The sequence below is a fragment of the Lissotriton vulgaris genome, chromosome 5 (assembly GCF_964263255.1).
Source record: "Lissotriton vulgaris chromosome 5, aLisVul1.2, whole genome shotgun sequence".
Lineage (NCBI taxonomy): Eukaryota > Metazoa > Chordata > Amphibia > Caudata > Salamandridae > Lissotriton > Lissotriton vulgaris.
The window spans coordinates 1,148,627,420-1,148,644,745 of NC_141693.1; the positions used below are offsets into that span (position 1 = coordinate 1,148,627,420).

Below are 17,326 nucleotides of genomic sequence, written 5' to 3' on the forward strand. Positions count from 1 at the left end.
CACGTCAGCAGACCTCTTGTCTGGTAACCGACAGAGCACCACACTAATGTACGTTTCTGTTTGAGTAACATCATATACGTTCGAAATGATGGAAACAACACTTTACCCTCTTACCAAAGGTCCGCAAACGCACCCAGTTGCTCAGTAGCCGCCTCCTCCCCCAGAGCCCTCTATTTAAGCACAGCAGCCCAGGCTGCAAGAACTCAGAAGCAGCCGGGACGCAGACGGAGCGAAGGTAAGCGCGCATTTCTGGGCGCAGCATCACTGCGCGCCGGAGTGACAGACGTGTCAACTGTCCGAAGTCTGTGCGGGCGATCCGGCGCCTATCTACACACTTTGGAGCTTATTTACAAGCCCCTCGCGCCACCGGTGCGTCACTTTAAATATGGGAAAACGTGACGTACTGGCGGCGCAAGGGGCTTGGAAATACGCCCCGAAGTACCAGTCCCAATGTTGATTGAGGGCGGTTCAGATGACCTGCATATTAGTATAATACCGAGCTTTCGTTGTTTAGCGCCACAAAAGTGATGGGACGGGAGGCGTATTCAAGAGCATAGCACAGCTGTGGACTACTTTCACACTCACTCAAAGAGAGGGTGACAGCAGCTGAGGTCGACAGTCACAGAACACGCCTGTGCCGTGTCACAGAACATGCAACAGCATTTGTAAACACCGTTATCACCCGGTATGCAAAATCTGCGGAGTGTGCTCCAGTAATCGGAGGACGCGTGCAGCTCTGCAATTTGTAATCTGTAACAGTGACTAGCAGCGCCATCTCGTCCAGGGCCCTGCTCTATTGTAGCATAGTGTTCCTTTATGTTTCGGAGGACAGAGGGGTCGGGCTAGCTTGCATTTACAGTTCTAAGCCAGACCGAACCGGACCACGTGACAACTGGGAAGAATAAGGCGTTATCAGGCCCCATCCAGACAATGCTTTATTACCGTCTGACGCACAGTAGCTCTGAGATTGGCACAGTGAAATGTACGGTCTCAGAGTGGTGAAAATGAAATCTAGAGCCAATCAAAATCAATAATGTCGCCCCACCTACCGCTTCTATGTCATTCTAAAATCACCCCGACATGCGAAGAGATATCTCTGCAGTTGTTGTGCAAGTGAAAGTGACTTCTTTTGGTGACTTGTCTCCTGAGGCCGTGCCTGTTATTTTATGCAAGACAAATCAATAGTTGTTGCTACTTTTTGAATATTGATATGTTTTGTGTAAATAATTTGGTAGATCATTGGGTTCACTTTATATCAATGTGTGTTAAAATGTCAGCAGTTAGATAGTCCTCAGAATGTGCCGCCTAATTTGCATTTAATTCTGTTAAATACTTTATCTTTCCTTCACACATAATTAGTCTTTTTGCTGCACAATTTTGACAACTATTAATCGAACGTTGGTACTTCACGGACACTTATTCCAAGTATTCCTACCAAAAATACTATCTCTAGCACAAGTACCTGAAATATGTTTTCACTCCATAAAGATGCTTCTAAATGTTAATTCTGCAAAATGCATGTAATATATTTCTGTTTTTTTGTTTGTTTAAATGTGTTTTATTGAATTTTTGGGTGTTTCATATGTCAGGTATTACATCAGACAACATAAGTAGATTTACCCATTTGGACACTGCTGCGCCAACTTACAGAGCAATTAAAATTCGTCCAATCTTTACAGAGCAATGTCTAGTGCACACATAATAGTTGTGATGCCTAGGTAATTTGAGGGTAAACATTATGCAACATAACATTGATGCAAAAAAAAAATAGAACATTTTTCCTCCTTCCTTTTCTTGAATAAATAAGATAGAAAACCATATCAGCATTATGGCCAGGGACTGCGGGAGGACCCCTTCCTTCCGTTAACAAACATTATTACCCAGGACGTGAGAGGGATTTCTTTGGAGGCGGGGGGTCGTACAACCCCCCCGGCCGTATTTATTCAAACATATAAAATAAATCAAAACTTGAAATAAACAATATTTACACAATTACGCAGAAAAAAGGTCCATGACATTTGATTACAATTGATATATACAGATATCAGATGGCTAACCTTAACATACTTCTAGTACGAGGTATTTCCTACCTTAATCTAACATATCAATCACATTATACAATATTTCTTTTCTGCGTATCCTATTTGGGCCTACGGCAAGGTCACTAACTGGTGTCAGATCCTTATCACTACAACCACGCCCTCCTGTCGGGGTGCACATGCGCAGAGGGCCTGTTTTACAGTGAGGGTACTCCTCCCCCCCGTTACCCCGTACGCCCTATTAACCACGCCCTTCCGTCGCAGTGCGCATGCGCAGAGTGCCCGCTTACCTTGAGGGTACTTCCGCCCCCCCCCCGGTTACCCCCGTATGCCCTATTAACTCCATTAAAGGGGGCCCTTGCATCTCTGCGCCGTTTACTGGCGTCATTGTGCACGTGCGCGATGGCCAACCAGCCTAGAGAAAGCGTGACTCTCCCCTCCCCTGCACCCATGTAGCCAACTGGCTGTAACTGCCCCTGGAGTTCTAGGAGAGACCACTTGTCCCTCCCTTAAGGCGACCCCATTAAAGAATGGCGCCGATCCCTAAGGACCTTAAATTAACTGCTCACCAATCATGGCCTTACCGCCACAGGCCAGCGTAGACCGACTATCTGCCCCCCCTATCCTCCTACACTGAAAGGTCATGCCCTATCCTTAACATTCATAAACCCGTTATATTTTTTAGTCAGACTATGAGGCTTCACCAACCCACTGCAAGGTCATGCCTCATCCTTATACGCCACTAACTAGGCAAGAAGATTCTCTGCGATGGTTTCATCCCCCGTTGTGGACAAATGGACGCCGTCTTTCAAATAGCACGACTCCCCTCAGATGCACCCCGGGGCTATGGTCTGTAAGTATCAAGCCCTGGCTAGCCTCACCATTTATGTTACTAGGTATTTGCTTCCAGTGGCCCAATGGCCTCACAGACTCCCTTCGCCTATTGGAATCTCTGAAATGTCTGCGCCAGGGTGTAACCCAAGCACAGACATGTCGACTCACACTTCTACCCAGGCGTCCCGGTGTACCTGGTCCTTTCACACCCCCTCCCAAGTGCGGGATAGATATGCTAAGGCTGTCCGATCCTGGGAAATTAGACCTGCCATCATGGGGCCACCAGCTGGGCCCAATTGATGGCATCATGCTGCGCCAGATAAGACACGGCACTCCAGACGTTGACACTCACTGTTGGTGCAATGTAAGGCTACCCGGGAACCACAGGCCACAAAATCTCCCACTGGCATATCATGAAGTCTGTGAACCACTTACACCTGACCAGTATGCTCCGGGAAATGTTCTGTGTATGCCTAACTCCTTACTATGGAATATCCCCACCACGCTGTGTCTGTTACGATGGCAACTGGGAGCTCGGGCGCCGTAAAGGCAGAGTACTGCTTCCCGACAAGGGGTGCTGAAGTGTTGCATACGCCTATTACTCCTGGGTTTGGCCAAGCTGCCCAGGCACACCCCTGTGTACTGCCACATTACTACGACTGGCACAACCAATTGGTAGCATACCGATAAACTTATCATGACCACGGTGGCACCTACGAGCAAAGGCGCCGTTACGGTAGAAACACTGTTTCCCAATAGGGAACATTCTGCTACATTATGTGAAGCAACCTACTGCTACATTACTGCGGCTAGCACAACCTATGGTTAACACACCAATGAACAATCAACCCAGTGTTGGCACCTCTTGAGCCCTTGATCGATCGCCCATCACACTTGATGCTCTTGCTTGCCACTCACGTTCTGGATGTACTAGTCACCTTGGCTGTCCACCTCTTGCAGTTGTTGCGGTGTGGAGCACTTCCCAGGTATCCGCCATGGATCCGGTCATACATAAATGAAAAAACAAACACAAATGATCAGTGTTTCTGGCTTTCGGATGAAAGATGCAGTAAACATGCCAGTCTTATGTCCTGAGACTGACCCCCTCTTTTCACTCACCCCCCCAACCTAAGGTGCATAGGTACTGTTCCAACACAACCCCAACATCCCATACGCTGGCCAAAGGCTGTGTCGACACCGCATGATACTACACCTGTACCCTACGTGTTGCTAATGTACTCGCGCGACCTCACCTTGTATTTACATCGCTGTCACATGCTAAGCCTTAGCTAAGATTAGCACCATATGCATTCCCATCCAACTTGCAACTGCGAGTGTTTAGCATAGCATCAGTTTGTGTCACATGCAGAGCATTCAAATTAGGCTTACAGTGAGGGTGCCTGGTAGTATGACCTTTATTATGAATAGACCTGAAGTCTACAGTGAATGCAATGGCACCTTCATAATTACTTAAGGACAGTACAGAGTGTGAAGTGCAGTGAAATAGCGCATTACTTACTGACGGAGGTATGCTTAGCATATTACAGCAATTTCTTTACATGGTAGGGAGGTCAGGCATACTTGGCAAGGACCTCGGGGAGGGTAACTCAGGTACACTCGCAACACTGATGACCTCAAAACAGGACACCCCAGGCCCTGTTGTCACACCTTCAAGGGTATCCCTGTGCGCATTTGCGGCGGTACATAGGAATTTGGGACCTGTGTCTAAAGCCCCAGGCATCATGTGCTGGTGCACGTAAGCTTTTGGGGGTGGTGTCATGTCACACCGATACGCTCATACATGTATGTGTTGACAGACTTCGGGAATACCAATAGCATCGGCCTGGCAAGAAATATGCTTGACTGCAGTATACCTTTTAGTAACCATGAATGACCCCATGTAGAAACCTGGAGCCCGCCCCAGAGGTAACCTGTATGTTAAGAAAAGATGATTTGGGCCATTTTTGGCAATTCACTAACTTCGTGAGCTGACCCTACAGTGATAGGTCTGAAAACACATCTCACAGGGACACCCCTGCGGGTGGCCCCACCGGTGGTGCAAGCCCACTAATAGCATTTGGCTTACAGGCCATGGCACCCCCCCTTATAGTTCCCGAAAAGCCGTAAACCTAGTTACTGTTACAAACAGTTTGTCAAACACCACTAGTACCGGAGATATTACACCATCTTGCGCAGTTACAGCCTGGCAATCAATCAATCAATCAATCAGCAGAATTTGTAAAGCGCGCTACTCACCCGTAAGGGTCTCAAGGTGCTGGGGGGGGTGGGGGGGGTCGCTACTGCTCGAACAGCCAGGTCTTGAGTTGTTTCCTGAAGAAGAGATGGTCCACGGTCAGCTGTAAGTGTATGGGGAGGGTGTTCCATGTCTTGGCTGCCAGGCAAGCATGGGCGAATTTTGCGAATCTCGCGTTCGCGAATTTTGCGGATTTGCGAACTCGCAATCCGCAAAATCCGCGAATTCTCGCGAATTTGCAGATTTTTTTTTTTGTGTTTGCGCGGGTTTCTGCCAGTTCGCGAGGGTTTTTTACAATGTCGCAAATTGCAAACTTACCTGTCGGGTCGCAAGTTTCGCGAACTTGTTGTTTCTACGTGTCCAGCCTGTTTGGGACACTCTTCTTCATCACTGCCACTCTCTGTCACCACTGCCACTCTCTGACTACTCATGCCACCCTCTGGCCCACCCATGCCACCCTCTGTTTCATCACAGCACCCTCTGGTTGTCCAGTCAGTGTACATTATTGTGGCAACGCAAGCACACCTTCCCTGCCTCAAGTGACCTGAATTAATTTGGGGCTGATTAATGTGTCACAGAATATTTTTTTAGCTGGCACCTGCTTCCTTAGTGCTTCCTGATTAGTGATCTTTTGCACTTGCTAAGTGCTTTCATTGTTGCAAAATTAGTTACAACACCTGCCCTGCCCCAACTGACAATAATGCATTAGGGGCTGATTAATGGATTTGAACTTCCAGCCTGGCTCCTGCTTGTCTCCCTTAGCTGTAATTCAGGACCTTTGTGGCATATGTGTAACTATTCTGAGGTTCAGAGCAGGGTCACATAATAGTTTCAACTGGCAACTGAACTCTGGAGGGGCCCCTCAGGAAGCACTACAGGAAATGGCTACTAATGATGAGCCTGAACTTTTGAACCTGGTAAGTAGTTACTTTCAGTTTTGCTAAGATCGTATTTCTGCAATTTTGCACTTATTCGCGGGGCGCGAACTCACGCGAACAGTGCGAACAGTGCGAGCAAAATCCGCTGCTCGCGGATTTGCGGATTTTGCGGGAGATTCGCGAATCTCGCGGATTGCGAATTTACTGAAAATCCGCAAAATCCACGAGCGAAACGGATTTTCCGCCCATGCTTACTGCCAGGTAGGAGAAGGATCTTCCTCCGACGGTGGCTTTGCGGATCCATGGGGTGGTGGCGAGGGCGAGGCTGGCGGATCGGAGCTGGCGGTTAGGGGTGTAGAATGTGAGGCGACTGTTGAGGTACTTCGGGCCCGTGTCGTGGAGAGCATTGTGAGCATGGGTGAGGAGTCTGAACGTGAACCTTTTGTTGACGGGGATCCAGTGAAGGTCTTTCAGGTGAGCAGAGATGTGGCTGTGGCGAGGGATGTCCAGGATGAGTCGTGCTGAGGCGTTTTGAATGCGCTGGAGTATTTTCTGTAGTTTGGCTGTGGTTCCAGCAGAGAGGGTGTTCCCATTGTCCAGGCGGCTGGTGACGAGGACCTGGGTGACCGTCTTCCTGGTTTCGGTGGGGATCCATCTGAAGATCTTTCGGAGCATGCGCAGGGTGTTGAAGCAGGATGACGAGACGGCATTGACTTGCTTGGCCATCGTGAGGGAGGAGTCCAGGATGAAGCCCAGGTTGGGAGCCTGGTCTGTTGGCTTGGGTGCGGTGCCCAGGGCCGGGGGCCACCAGGAGTCGTCCCAGGCGGAGGGGGATGGTCCGAGAATGAGGACTTCCGTCTTGTCTGAGTTCAGTTTCAGGCGGCTGTTCTTCATCCATTCCGCGACGTCTTTCATCCCTTCCTGAAGGCTGGCTCTGGCGGTGGCTGGGTCGTTGGTGAGGGAGAGGATCAGCTGGGTGTCGTCGGCGTAGGAGATGATGTTGAGGTTGTGTTGGCGTGCGATGGCTGCGAGGGGGCTCATGTAGACGTTGAAGAGGGTGGGGCTGAGTGAGGATCCTTGCGGAACGCCGCAGATGACTTCGGAGGCCACGGATCGGAACGGGGGGAGGCGGACTCTCTGGGTTCTTCTGTCGAGGAACGAGATGATCCATTCCAGGGCCGCTCCTCTGACTCCGGTGTTGCTGAGGCGCTGAGTCAGGGTGCGGTGGCATATGGTGTCGAAGGCTGCTGAGAGGTCCAGGTAGATGAGGGCCGCAGTTTCCCCGTTGTCGAGTAGGAACCTGATGTCGTCGGTAGCTGCGATAAGGGCGGTCACAGTGCTGTGGTTTGCCCGGAAGCCTGACTGTGAGGGGTCGAGGGATCCGTTTGTCTCGAGGAAGGCGGAGAGCTGTCTTTTGATGGCCTTCTCTATAACTTTGACTGGAAAGGGGAGGAGTGAGATGGGGCGGAAGTTCTTCAGGTCCGTGGGGCCGCGGTGGGTTTCTTCAGAAGGGCACTCAGCTTGGCATGTTTCCAACTGTCTGGGAAGGTGGCAGATGCGAAGGAGCTGTTGATGATGTTCCGGAGTTGGGGTGCGATGATGGCGTCGGCTTTGTTGAAGATGTGGTGTGGGCAGGGGTCGGTAGGGGAGCCTGAGTGGATGGTGTTCATCAGGCGGGAGGTGTCTTCGGTGCTGATGGGGGTCCAAGTGCAGAGGGTGGTGGTCGGGGTCGCTGGTTCGGTGATTGGGTGCGTGGTCAGCGCGCCGACGCTGTTGTGTATGTCTTCGATCTTGCGGTGGAAGAATGAGGCGAGTGAGTCGCAGAGGTCTTGGGAGGGTATGATGTCGTTTTTGCAGGCGCTGGGGTTGGAGAGCTCTTTCATGATGCTGAAGAGTTCCTTGCTGTTTTGGGTGTTGTTGTCCAGTCGTTCTGTGAATGATGTCTTCTTGGTGGTGCGGATCAGTTGGTGGTGTTTGCAGGTGGCGTTCTTGAGAGCTGTCATGTTCTCCGCTGTCTGGTCGTGGCGCCAGGTTTTCTCGAGGGTGCGACAGGTTTTCTTGGAGTTTTTGAGGTCGTTGGTGAACCAGGAGGCTTTTCTGTTGTCGGGTCTGTTGGGAGGGTTCTTCATTGGTGCGATTTCGTCGGTGCAGTTGGTCAGCCACTGTGTGAGGTTGCGGGCCGCTTCGTTGGGGTCCGTCGTGTTGGCGGGGGGTTCTGGCTGAGGGAGGTGGTGAGCTGGTCGGCAGTGATCTTGCTCCAGCTTCTGCGGGGTCCTGTTGCGGGTGGTGGTGGGTCGTGGTTCTCCTGAAGTTGAAGTGGACGCAGCTGTGTTCTGTCCAGTGTAGTCCGGTGGAGTGGCTGAAGGAGATGTGCTTGCTGGAGGAGAAGATGGGATCCAGCGTGTGTCCGGCGTAGTGGGTGGGGGTGTTCACCAGCTGCTTGAGGTGGCGAGGTTATCCAGCAGAGTGGCGGTGTTGCAGTCCTTGTTGTTCTCCAGGTGGATGTTGGGGTCTCCGAGGAGGATGTAGTCTGTGGAGGTGAGGGCGTGCGGACTGATGAAGTCTGCGATGGCTTCGCTGGATTGTGGGCGTGGTCCCGGGGGTCTGTTGATGAGGGTGCCTCTGAGGGTGGTCTTGGGGTCGGTGTGAATCTGGAAATGAAGGTGCTCGGCGCTGGTCAGGGTGTCGTCGGAGTTGGTCGTGATGCGGATGGTGTTTTTGTGGACGATGGCAATGCCTCCTCCGGTTTGGTTGACGCGGTCCCTCCGGGTGATATTGTAGGCTTCCGGGATGGCTATGGCAATGTCGGGGGCTGAGGAGGCTTTCATCCATGTTTCTGTGAGGAAGGCGACGTCTGGTGATGTTGTGTCGAGGAGGTTCCAGAGTTCGACGGCGTGCTGTGGACGGAGCGGGTGTTGAGCAGGATGCACTTGAGGTAGTTGTTGCTGGAGCTTGGTTTGGTGGGTGCGGTGCAAGTGCGGAGGCAGGTGAATTTGCGGGCTTGGCAGGTGAAGGGTCCGTGGGTGCGTTTCAGGGTGGCTCGGTAGCAGGCGGGGTACCGGCTGGCATTGAGTGCGTGGAGGGAGGCGGCGTCGTAAGTTCATCGGGTGAGCTGGCATACTCGAGGTCCAGGGGTCCTGGCGCTGGGCGCGGTCCAGGTGCAGATGGGCGCAGACAGGCTTGCCTTTGGCGCGCCTTCGGCGCACAATCGGCGCGCCCGCTGTGCGTGACCGCTGCGCATACGCGCGGGCTCCATATGAGATGAAGTGGGAGGGAGGAGCAGCTGGGAGGCGGGAGCGGGGTGGCCAGTGGGGTTCTGAGGAGAAAAGGGGGCTGGGCTACGAGGGATCGGCGGCGGGAAACGGCGGCAGGAATGGGTGGGGGCACACGAACCAGGAAGCTAATCACAGGAGAGGGATAGGGATAAAAACACGAAAGTGACAAGAAACACAAAAGGCAGCTAAGGGCACAGCGGGATCACAACCAGGAAGCAGTCACAGGAGAAGGAGAGTGATAAGACACAAAGGTGCCAAGAACACAAGGCAGCAAGGGCACAACGGGGATCATGAGGGCAGTAGCAGGGAGAGGACGAGCAGCAACTAGGGGTACCAGGCAAGGACGCGCTACAGCAGGTGAGCCATGCGGCGTGGGGGTGTCCTGGGAATAAACATCCAACATGCCCCCAGGCCCGCGTACTTTTATGATGAGCCACTTATTCTGGAATAAAATAGGGAGAGTGCTGCATTACTTTACTCGTGTATTCGAGTCGAAAAAACTGATGATGTTTGGAAGCAATAATATGACAAACACAGTTTATCATCCCTGCCAAGATTTGAACTCGTGACCTGCAGGTCACACGGGATGTCAGCGGCAACGCTTAACTCAATGAGCCGTAAGTATGCTAGTGTCCTTCCATGCCTACGTGCAGCACCCCATTCTGCGGCGGGAGCGGGCATACTTACACCATTCCTGGACAATAAAAGAAAAGAATTACAGCCTCCTTGAGCCTGGAGGGCAGGCCGTGGCGTGCGGAGTCAGAAAGGCAGACTCCCGCGCTCCACGGCCTTTTATCACCTCCTCGGCCAGGCCGGATCTAACCGGCCTGGCCTTTGTTCCATAGTGAATCTGAAGTGATTCAATCACTTCCGTGTCACTCCGGGACCCAATCTACGTTGAGGCGCTCGCCGCGTCTTGGTGACGCGATGGGGACGCGGCCGAACAGCTAGAGCGGGTAGTGGGTGGGGACCGCTGCACCCCTCCATACCTGCGGCGGGGCCGATGTCAGCCCCGCCTTTCCTTTATATGTCAACATTGTATTCCGCCACCTCACGTGCTGAGAATGATTGTTATTGTGCCGAGGAGTACCGGAGAGAGGATGGTGGCTCATTAAGGAGCAAAATGTGTTACAAATCAACAATTTTATTTGGTCAGTCATTTTAAAGTCCTATTTTGCTCATGTGAAATCCTAATTTTTCCTGTTTCAGCAAAATTACATTGTGTCAATAATGTACAGCTTTTGCACAGTTGTATTGTAATGAATAGTTATTGGAAAACAGTTTAGAATAAGACACAGACATGTCAAATGTAAAATTACATGAATCATTCCTTCTTGATGGAGCAAAACACGTGAACATTTTAGGACGGATCAGAATCACACATCCGTAAAATGTCTGCCTGTCCAGAGAGGATACAAAAATCAAAATCTAGTAAACAGTGGGATCTGACAACCAAGTAAGGTTTATGGTCTGTGCGACTGACTACTGGAAACGGCTAGCATTATGGACTGAGAAAATAATGTTTTGAAAGCTTGCTCTGTGAGGAATAATATTACAACACATTTAAACTATCAGAGAAACGCACTCATTGGTATCTTTTCTCTTAATCTCTTTCTCTCACTAGATGCTGCGAATCTGGGCCATTTCTCTTTCTCTGCTCGGAACAGTGAAGGGTGAGACCTAGCAGCTGCTACTTTAGTCTTATTGAGCTCTTAATTTCTTACAACCATTTGGCAAAGTAAACCTTTGCCTTCAGTTTAATGATACAATGCATTTCAGTGACTTAAGTACAGTGTCCAGGTTTCGTTACAGAACGTACTGAGAAGCATGAATTAGAAAGAAAATCAAAACATATGAGCATGCGTAGTAGAATGATGGGAACTGGCCAACATAAGCATGGCTACTATCACCTTTACGGACCTCTTCCTCATCCCAGTCCTTACTTAGGCGAATCCCACACCTGAGAGAGGAAAATAACACCTTCAGATGTTGTGGGTGCAAGTCCCACATTCCAGTTTTAAGTGCCATGAAAGGGCCCAGCGTTCCCAGAATCCTCTAGCTTCCTCCCGTCTGCAGTAGGGACAGGTGTGTCAATATAAGCAATTGCTGGGATCCGTTCCTCACTTCTACCCTACTTAGTACACCCCTTACTGGGTTCAGGGAGATTCAGGGGTGCAATGACGGATGCATCATTTGGGATTCTCACTTGGCTGGGCATGGAATTGAAGCTCTGGTGCCGCGGTGACACTTGAAGTTGATTTCATTATTGGGATATTCATTTGCCATTTATGGGGATTTTCAGAGTGAAGTTGGGGGTTTGTCTTTTGTCGTCTTCTTTGCCCCTGTGCTGCACCAGTCTATTGGATGTCAATGGACATAGATTGTGTTTGTTATTCTTGTATGGTTTCTGGTCTCTCTGAAGAGCTCCTGGTGGTTTGCTATGCCTCTTCAGTAAGAAATAGGATGAGGAAGAGGGACACAAAGGTAATGTTCCCCTTTACCTTAAGTAATCTTGATTACTGTTAGTCCTACTTTTTTTCATCACAGACCTTATGGCTTGCCAGCCTACCCTCTGCTGTCCTGCCTGCAGAACTGACTTGAAAAATTCAGAAGCATGATTACATTGCTAGCCCCTTTTGTGGTACCCTGGCTGGTTGGACTTGGCTAACATTCTCAGCAATTGTGTCCCTGCCTTCGTGGAGGATCCACTACATAAGTCAAGATTGTGACAAGATAGAGTAGGGCTAAGACTATTGGGGATTACAATACGTGATCAGGGCAGAAATAGTCACACCCGGTCCAGCAACATAAGGAGCCTGTGCACCATCATTATAACTACTTCTGGCACCTCTACTCCATCGTTACTTATTGCTCTCATGTTTTTTATGTATTTGTAGTGGGCTATATAAAGTGCCCTGGTGCACAAGTGGCTAGGGCAATAATTATAAACACCATAAAGTAATAAGTGATAGATCGTGTTTTCTATAACCAAAGCTATATAGCCTATATTAGCCTAGTGGGCCCTATTAAATCTGAGTCTGGGAACTCAGAATTTAGCTGGCCTCTAGATTATACAAAGGACTTTTACCACACAGTATTTTGTTGTGTACCTGGGGCAAAAATGTGTTTTCAGACTTAGAGGCTGATTTAGAGATTGACAGAGAAGATATTCAGTGACATCGGTGGTGGAGTATCTTCTCTGCCAAACTCTTGATCTACCTGTCTGACTTAGCAGTGGGCAGAAAGCCAGGTTTATGCCAACTGAGTAAACTGTACTCTGTTGGCGTAAGCCTTCCTCCAATAGCCCGAGGGAGTAGAGACCATCAGAAGTAATCCATTCGACCTCCTGCCCTATTTAAAGTGGGCAGTTGGATGGCTGTTTTTTACTATTCCTAACCGCCAGGGATATCCTGAGTCAGTGGCGCACGTATGAGTTATTTTGAGTTCAGGTGCTGAAGTCAATGGTGACTAGGGATCAATTTTCTGGTGTCAGGCCATCATCCACTTCAGGTGAAATGCCATTTTAGGAACCAATTGCTTTCAACTCTTTAAATGAGACAAATGCAACAGGTTGCCAGGAGATATTTCAGGGCCCCTTTTATCCAAACCTACTGGTCACAGCTGACATTTTATAGTGGCAGGGGTGTATTTACTGAATGGGGGACACTCACTGAAACAAATGGCTTCAACAATTGATGACTGAAACTGGAGAGAGTTGGGGTTTAACTACAACTTTATTTACAAAATATGTATAACCATAGACCTTAGAATGTGATGGTTCATAGAGTTCCAAAGTCAGGATGGTCCCATCAGCTACCTGAACTAGACCTAAAAGGTGGTGTGTGAAGATAAACAACATCTGTGTCCATCTTGAACTGCGAAAGGCTTGATATGAGCATGCTGAGCAGTAGGTTGGGAATCAAGTCGACATACATACTGGGCAGGTGATTTTGCAACTTTGTGACCCAGATGATGTGTTCTTTGGTGGATTTATCTTCGGGCATGCTGGGTTGTGGAGGTCTCATGACTCCTGAGAATTCCGGGGGTATTGGGAAGTCCTCCACACAGAATCTTTAGTCAGTTGGATCTTTTGCAAACCTTGCTGGGATCAGGTCAGCCCTTTGCCTGCAGGCAAGTAGACTCTCCTACATTTCCTAGTGTCCAGCAAGTTGTACAAAGGAATCCTTCTTGGACCCAGACTACAGTGAGAGCAGTAACCCTGCAGAAGTTCAGCTCCTGTCAGAATATTTGCTCTACACTACTGCATAGCTTCCTGTTAGTCCAAACGACATAGCTGCCAAGTTAACAGGTTGCCTATGTGTGACATTTTCATGGTTTCGGTGTACATATGAGTGATATTCTACAGCCAAATGTGTGACACTCCGAGTGACACTTTCCTGTTAGTAAAACAAAGCAATGAAGACCATATGAAAGGAGGCAAACACAAGGAGATGATGGACGGAGTGCTGAAACTTTCCAGACACTCACCCCCCGTCACAGATCTGGGTTGAATCCATCATCGTTCTTTAGCTCACTTCGCCACCCCAGTTCAGACACAACTATATGCAAATCAGTCTTGACCCTGTGCCTCATGGGAACAATTCAGCCCGAACTGCCAAGCCATGTCATTGGAGTATCTTTAGTCAAAAGCGCTAGTAGGGGTTTAACAATGTGTGGAAACCCTAATATCCATTGCCTGCAAAACGAAGTCAACCCAATGAATGCACGGACATCTTTCTGAGTGGAAGGTACTGGTGTATCTAAAATTGCTTGAATGCGATAGTGCACGGCCCTCCTTATTTAGAAGGTGACCTAAGTAGGTTACCTTCGGTCTACAATATTGCAATTTCTTCTGGCATACTTTATGATGGTGTGTAGCAAGAAAAGAAAGCAAAGACAAAGTAAATTTTTCACACTGTTCTGGCGTATCAGCTGCCAACAAAATGTCATCGACATATTGTATGAGAGCCGTTCCTTTAGGCAAAACGAAAGAATCAAGTTGTCTTTTCAATGCTTGACTGTAAATGCTAGGACTCTCAGTGTACCCTTGAGGAATTCTACAAAATCTACACGATTGATTATTCAAAGTGAAGCCGAACAAATATCGGCTATCAGAATGAATAGGAATCGAGAAGAAAGCATTCTTCAAATCGATCGCAGAAATTGTAGTTGCTGTTGGAGGAACCAGAGTAAGAAGTGTCGTAATGTCAGAAACCACAGGGTATTGGGGCACTACAATCTTATTAACTTCTCGCAAATCAATGCTGAATCTGTAAATCCTAGTTTCAGTATTTTATTTTTCAAAATTTGAAGAATAGGACTGTTGCAAACATTATAAGGAACTTCTTCCACAACTCCCACTTTAATCAAATCATGGACAATGCGTATAAGTGCTTCTTCCCCTTCTTGAGAAATTTGATATTGCGGCAATCGTGGCGATGAATCGCCCTCCTTGACACCAATATGCACTGGTGGGATAACCATTTGCCCTACATCTGTGTCTGAAGTAGCCCACAAAGTACTAGGGAGTAAAGCTAATGCAATATCCTCTTTAAAAAGACAAGATCTCTCAAAGACGGGGTAGTTGTCATTCAAAATAACACGTACACCTTCAGGAGAACATTGTATCGTAGCCCTGAAATATTTGAGCATATCAAGACCCACAATATTGTCTGGTGTGTTTGGAGAGAGCAAAAACAGACATGGAGCAGTACATTTATCAACATGGAATGCAAGTGGCTGTGATAGCGGGCTAAGAAATGGGTTCCATCGAACCCTATCGATGTAATGGTTAAGTCAGACAGGGGAGCCCTTGGAACCAATTGTTTAGAGAAGGCACTACGAGTAGCTCCTGTATAAACCAGAAACTGATCAGTAGAACCCAAAACATGTACTGTGACATATGGACCCTTCTGATCTACTGGAACTTCAACTGATTCCTTACCCCATCCTAGGCAATCCTATGCATAAGCAGAATCTTTCAAATCAGACGGCACATAATCAGACATTTGATATTGATTTTGTCTATCAAAAGTGTTAAACCCATACTGTCCATGTGTATTACCATCAAACCTAGCACGATCGTCCGTGCTTCCTCTAGGCCCTGAATAGTCTAAGCGATTTCTCATTTGTCCCCGTCCACGTGAATACTGCTGAGCATGCAATGCTGGACAATCAGAAGCCCAATGGCCAAATTTCCTGCAGTACCCACACTGGTCAACAGACAAAGTCGAATGAGTATAAGAAGGAAAAGACGAACCATAAGATCCACATCCACCTCTATCATTACCTCTAGAAGGCGGACCATAAACCGGAGCCATCCTAACCTTCATTTTTAACCCCTTAGTCTTCTTATCCTCATTACCCTTTGCTTCTAACTCCTGCCATTCATAATACTGAGCCATAGTTAAAAGAGAAACCAGAGAAGAGCTAGTCCATGAGCTCTCACTGGCCTTAAGGCGACTAGCTATTCCTGGCAACAGGTTTGTGACATATTTATCGACAAACAGATGCCTGCCTGTGTTATCTGTCAATGACTTGCCACTAAAATAGTGGAATGCCTCCTCAAAACGCGTAAAGAAGTCAGAAACCGATTCATCTGCCTTTTGTTTACAAGACGCTAATACAGTTCACTATCTTTTTAGGGGGAATAATCGTTTTTAACTTAACTAATATGGCTGCTGGAAGAACCTAAAATTAACTGACATGGTTTCTGTGCGGGTTCCCTCTCTACATCCAGTCCTTCTAAATCTTTCCATAATGCCCCAAAAGTCATATGAGCATCAACCTTACGTACAGTTCTCCACATATCAGGGGGTAATATCAATCCGAAGAACAGGTCAATATCAGGCAGAGTCATAGTACAAGAACTAATGGCACCCTCAACTTCCTACAAAAAGCTGCTGGATTTTTCTGCAGATCAGGCAATGCAGCTTTAAGAGCCATAACATCCGCACTATTCCAAGGAGTGTTAACCAAATTATAAATAAAATAACCCTTTGCATCAGAGGAAGCCTTATCATCACTCGTACCCGCTCCTTTAGGAGGAACATACAAAGGTGCGGCTTCCCGCATAGGTTTTGCATGAACTATCATAGTCTTATCTGTTCCTAAGATAGAAGCTTGTGCCACGTGTTTGTGCAGCAGCGTCTGCTGCCTTTTTCTCCTCTCACAATCCGACTGTCTCAACACGTAATTTAACCAAATGCCTGATTAAGTCAGCCACCTGAGAAAAGACAAAAAGACCATCACGCATTTGCTTACAATCATTGCTATATCAACAGGCTCCAATTCTTCAGAATATTTCCTAAACCGTTCAACAACTTCTGTGCAAACACCTCTGTAAAATATATTTGCTCCCTTTCCTGCCAATCCGTTATGCTATCTAAAAGTTCAGAAGCAGAAGCAGTATTACGGGCAGCTTTGCGAGCAGCAGATCTGAGCTGAGATGCACGTTCAGCGGACAACATAGAATGAGTTTCTCATGTTTTGTCTTGGTCTGTAGGAAAGTCCTCATCTGAATCATGAGGAGCAGAAGGAGGAGTATACGGAGGTGAAGAACAATCTAATAACAAGAAAGCATCTTGAGGTTTATTAAGGATAGAATAGAGTGGTCGCCAAACAGAGTATTGGCCAGTTACATGTAAATGGCGCTCCCAATCTTCCCTCTCTTTTAGTTCTTTTATTTCTTTATTTTTCATTTCTAATGCTTTTGCATCGATGTTCTTTCGCTGTTCTTTTTCAATCAGGGCTTGTTCACGCTTCATTCGTTCACGCACTTCTTTCTCCCACATTCGTACTCAGTCAAACATTTCTTGCCTAGCCTTTCGCTTAAACATTCGTTGCTCCACATACTGAATCTTTCGCAAATCAAATGACCCATGCATAGGCCAACACAGTTCTGGATCCTTTTGAGTATATTTATTCCATAACGTGCTGTACATTATAGAAGAAATATCGACTCTGCCAAACCTGCTGGGAGTTGGTGTTCCGGACCTGGACTTCTGTTCTTCCTCAGCTCATTAATCTGTCAGCAGCTTGCCGGAC

At 48.1% G+C, this 17,326-nt stretch overlaps 1 protein-coding gene across 1 annotated transcript in view; it reads left to right on the top strand.

Moving 5' to 3' along the window:
* Window positions 1–202: 202 nt before the first annotated feature.
* The window catches only part of LOC147712121 (pancreatic triacylglycerol lipase-like), a 201,867-nt gene continuing 184,743 nt past the window's right edge, over window positions 203–17,326 (top strand). The window contains exons 1-2 of the mRNA XM_086920290.1: window positions 203–235; window positions 10,905–10,953. Of these exons, the coding sequence (XP_086776416.1) occupies window positions 10,905–10,953 (49 nt within the window). The 5' untranslated portion in view covers window positions 203–235. The remainder of the gene's footprint in view (window positions 236–10,904; window positions 10,954–17,326) is intronic.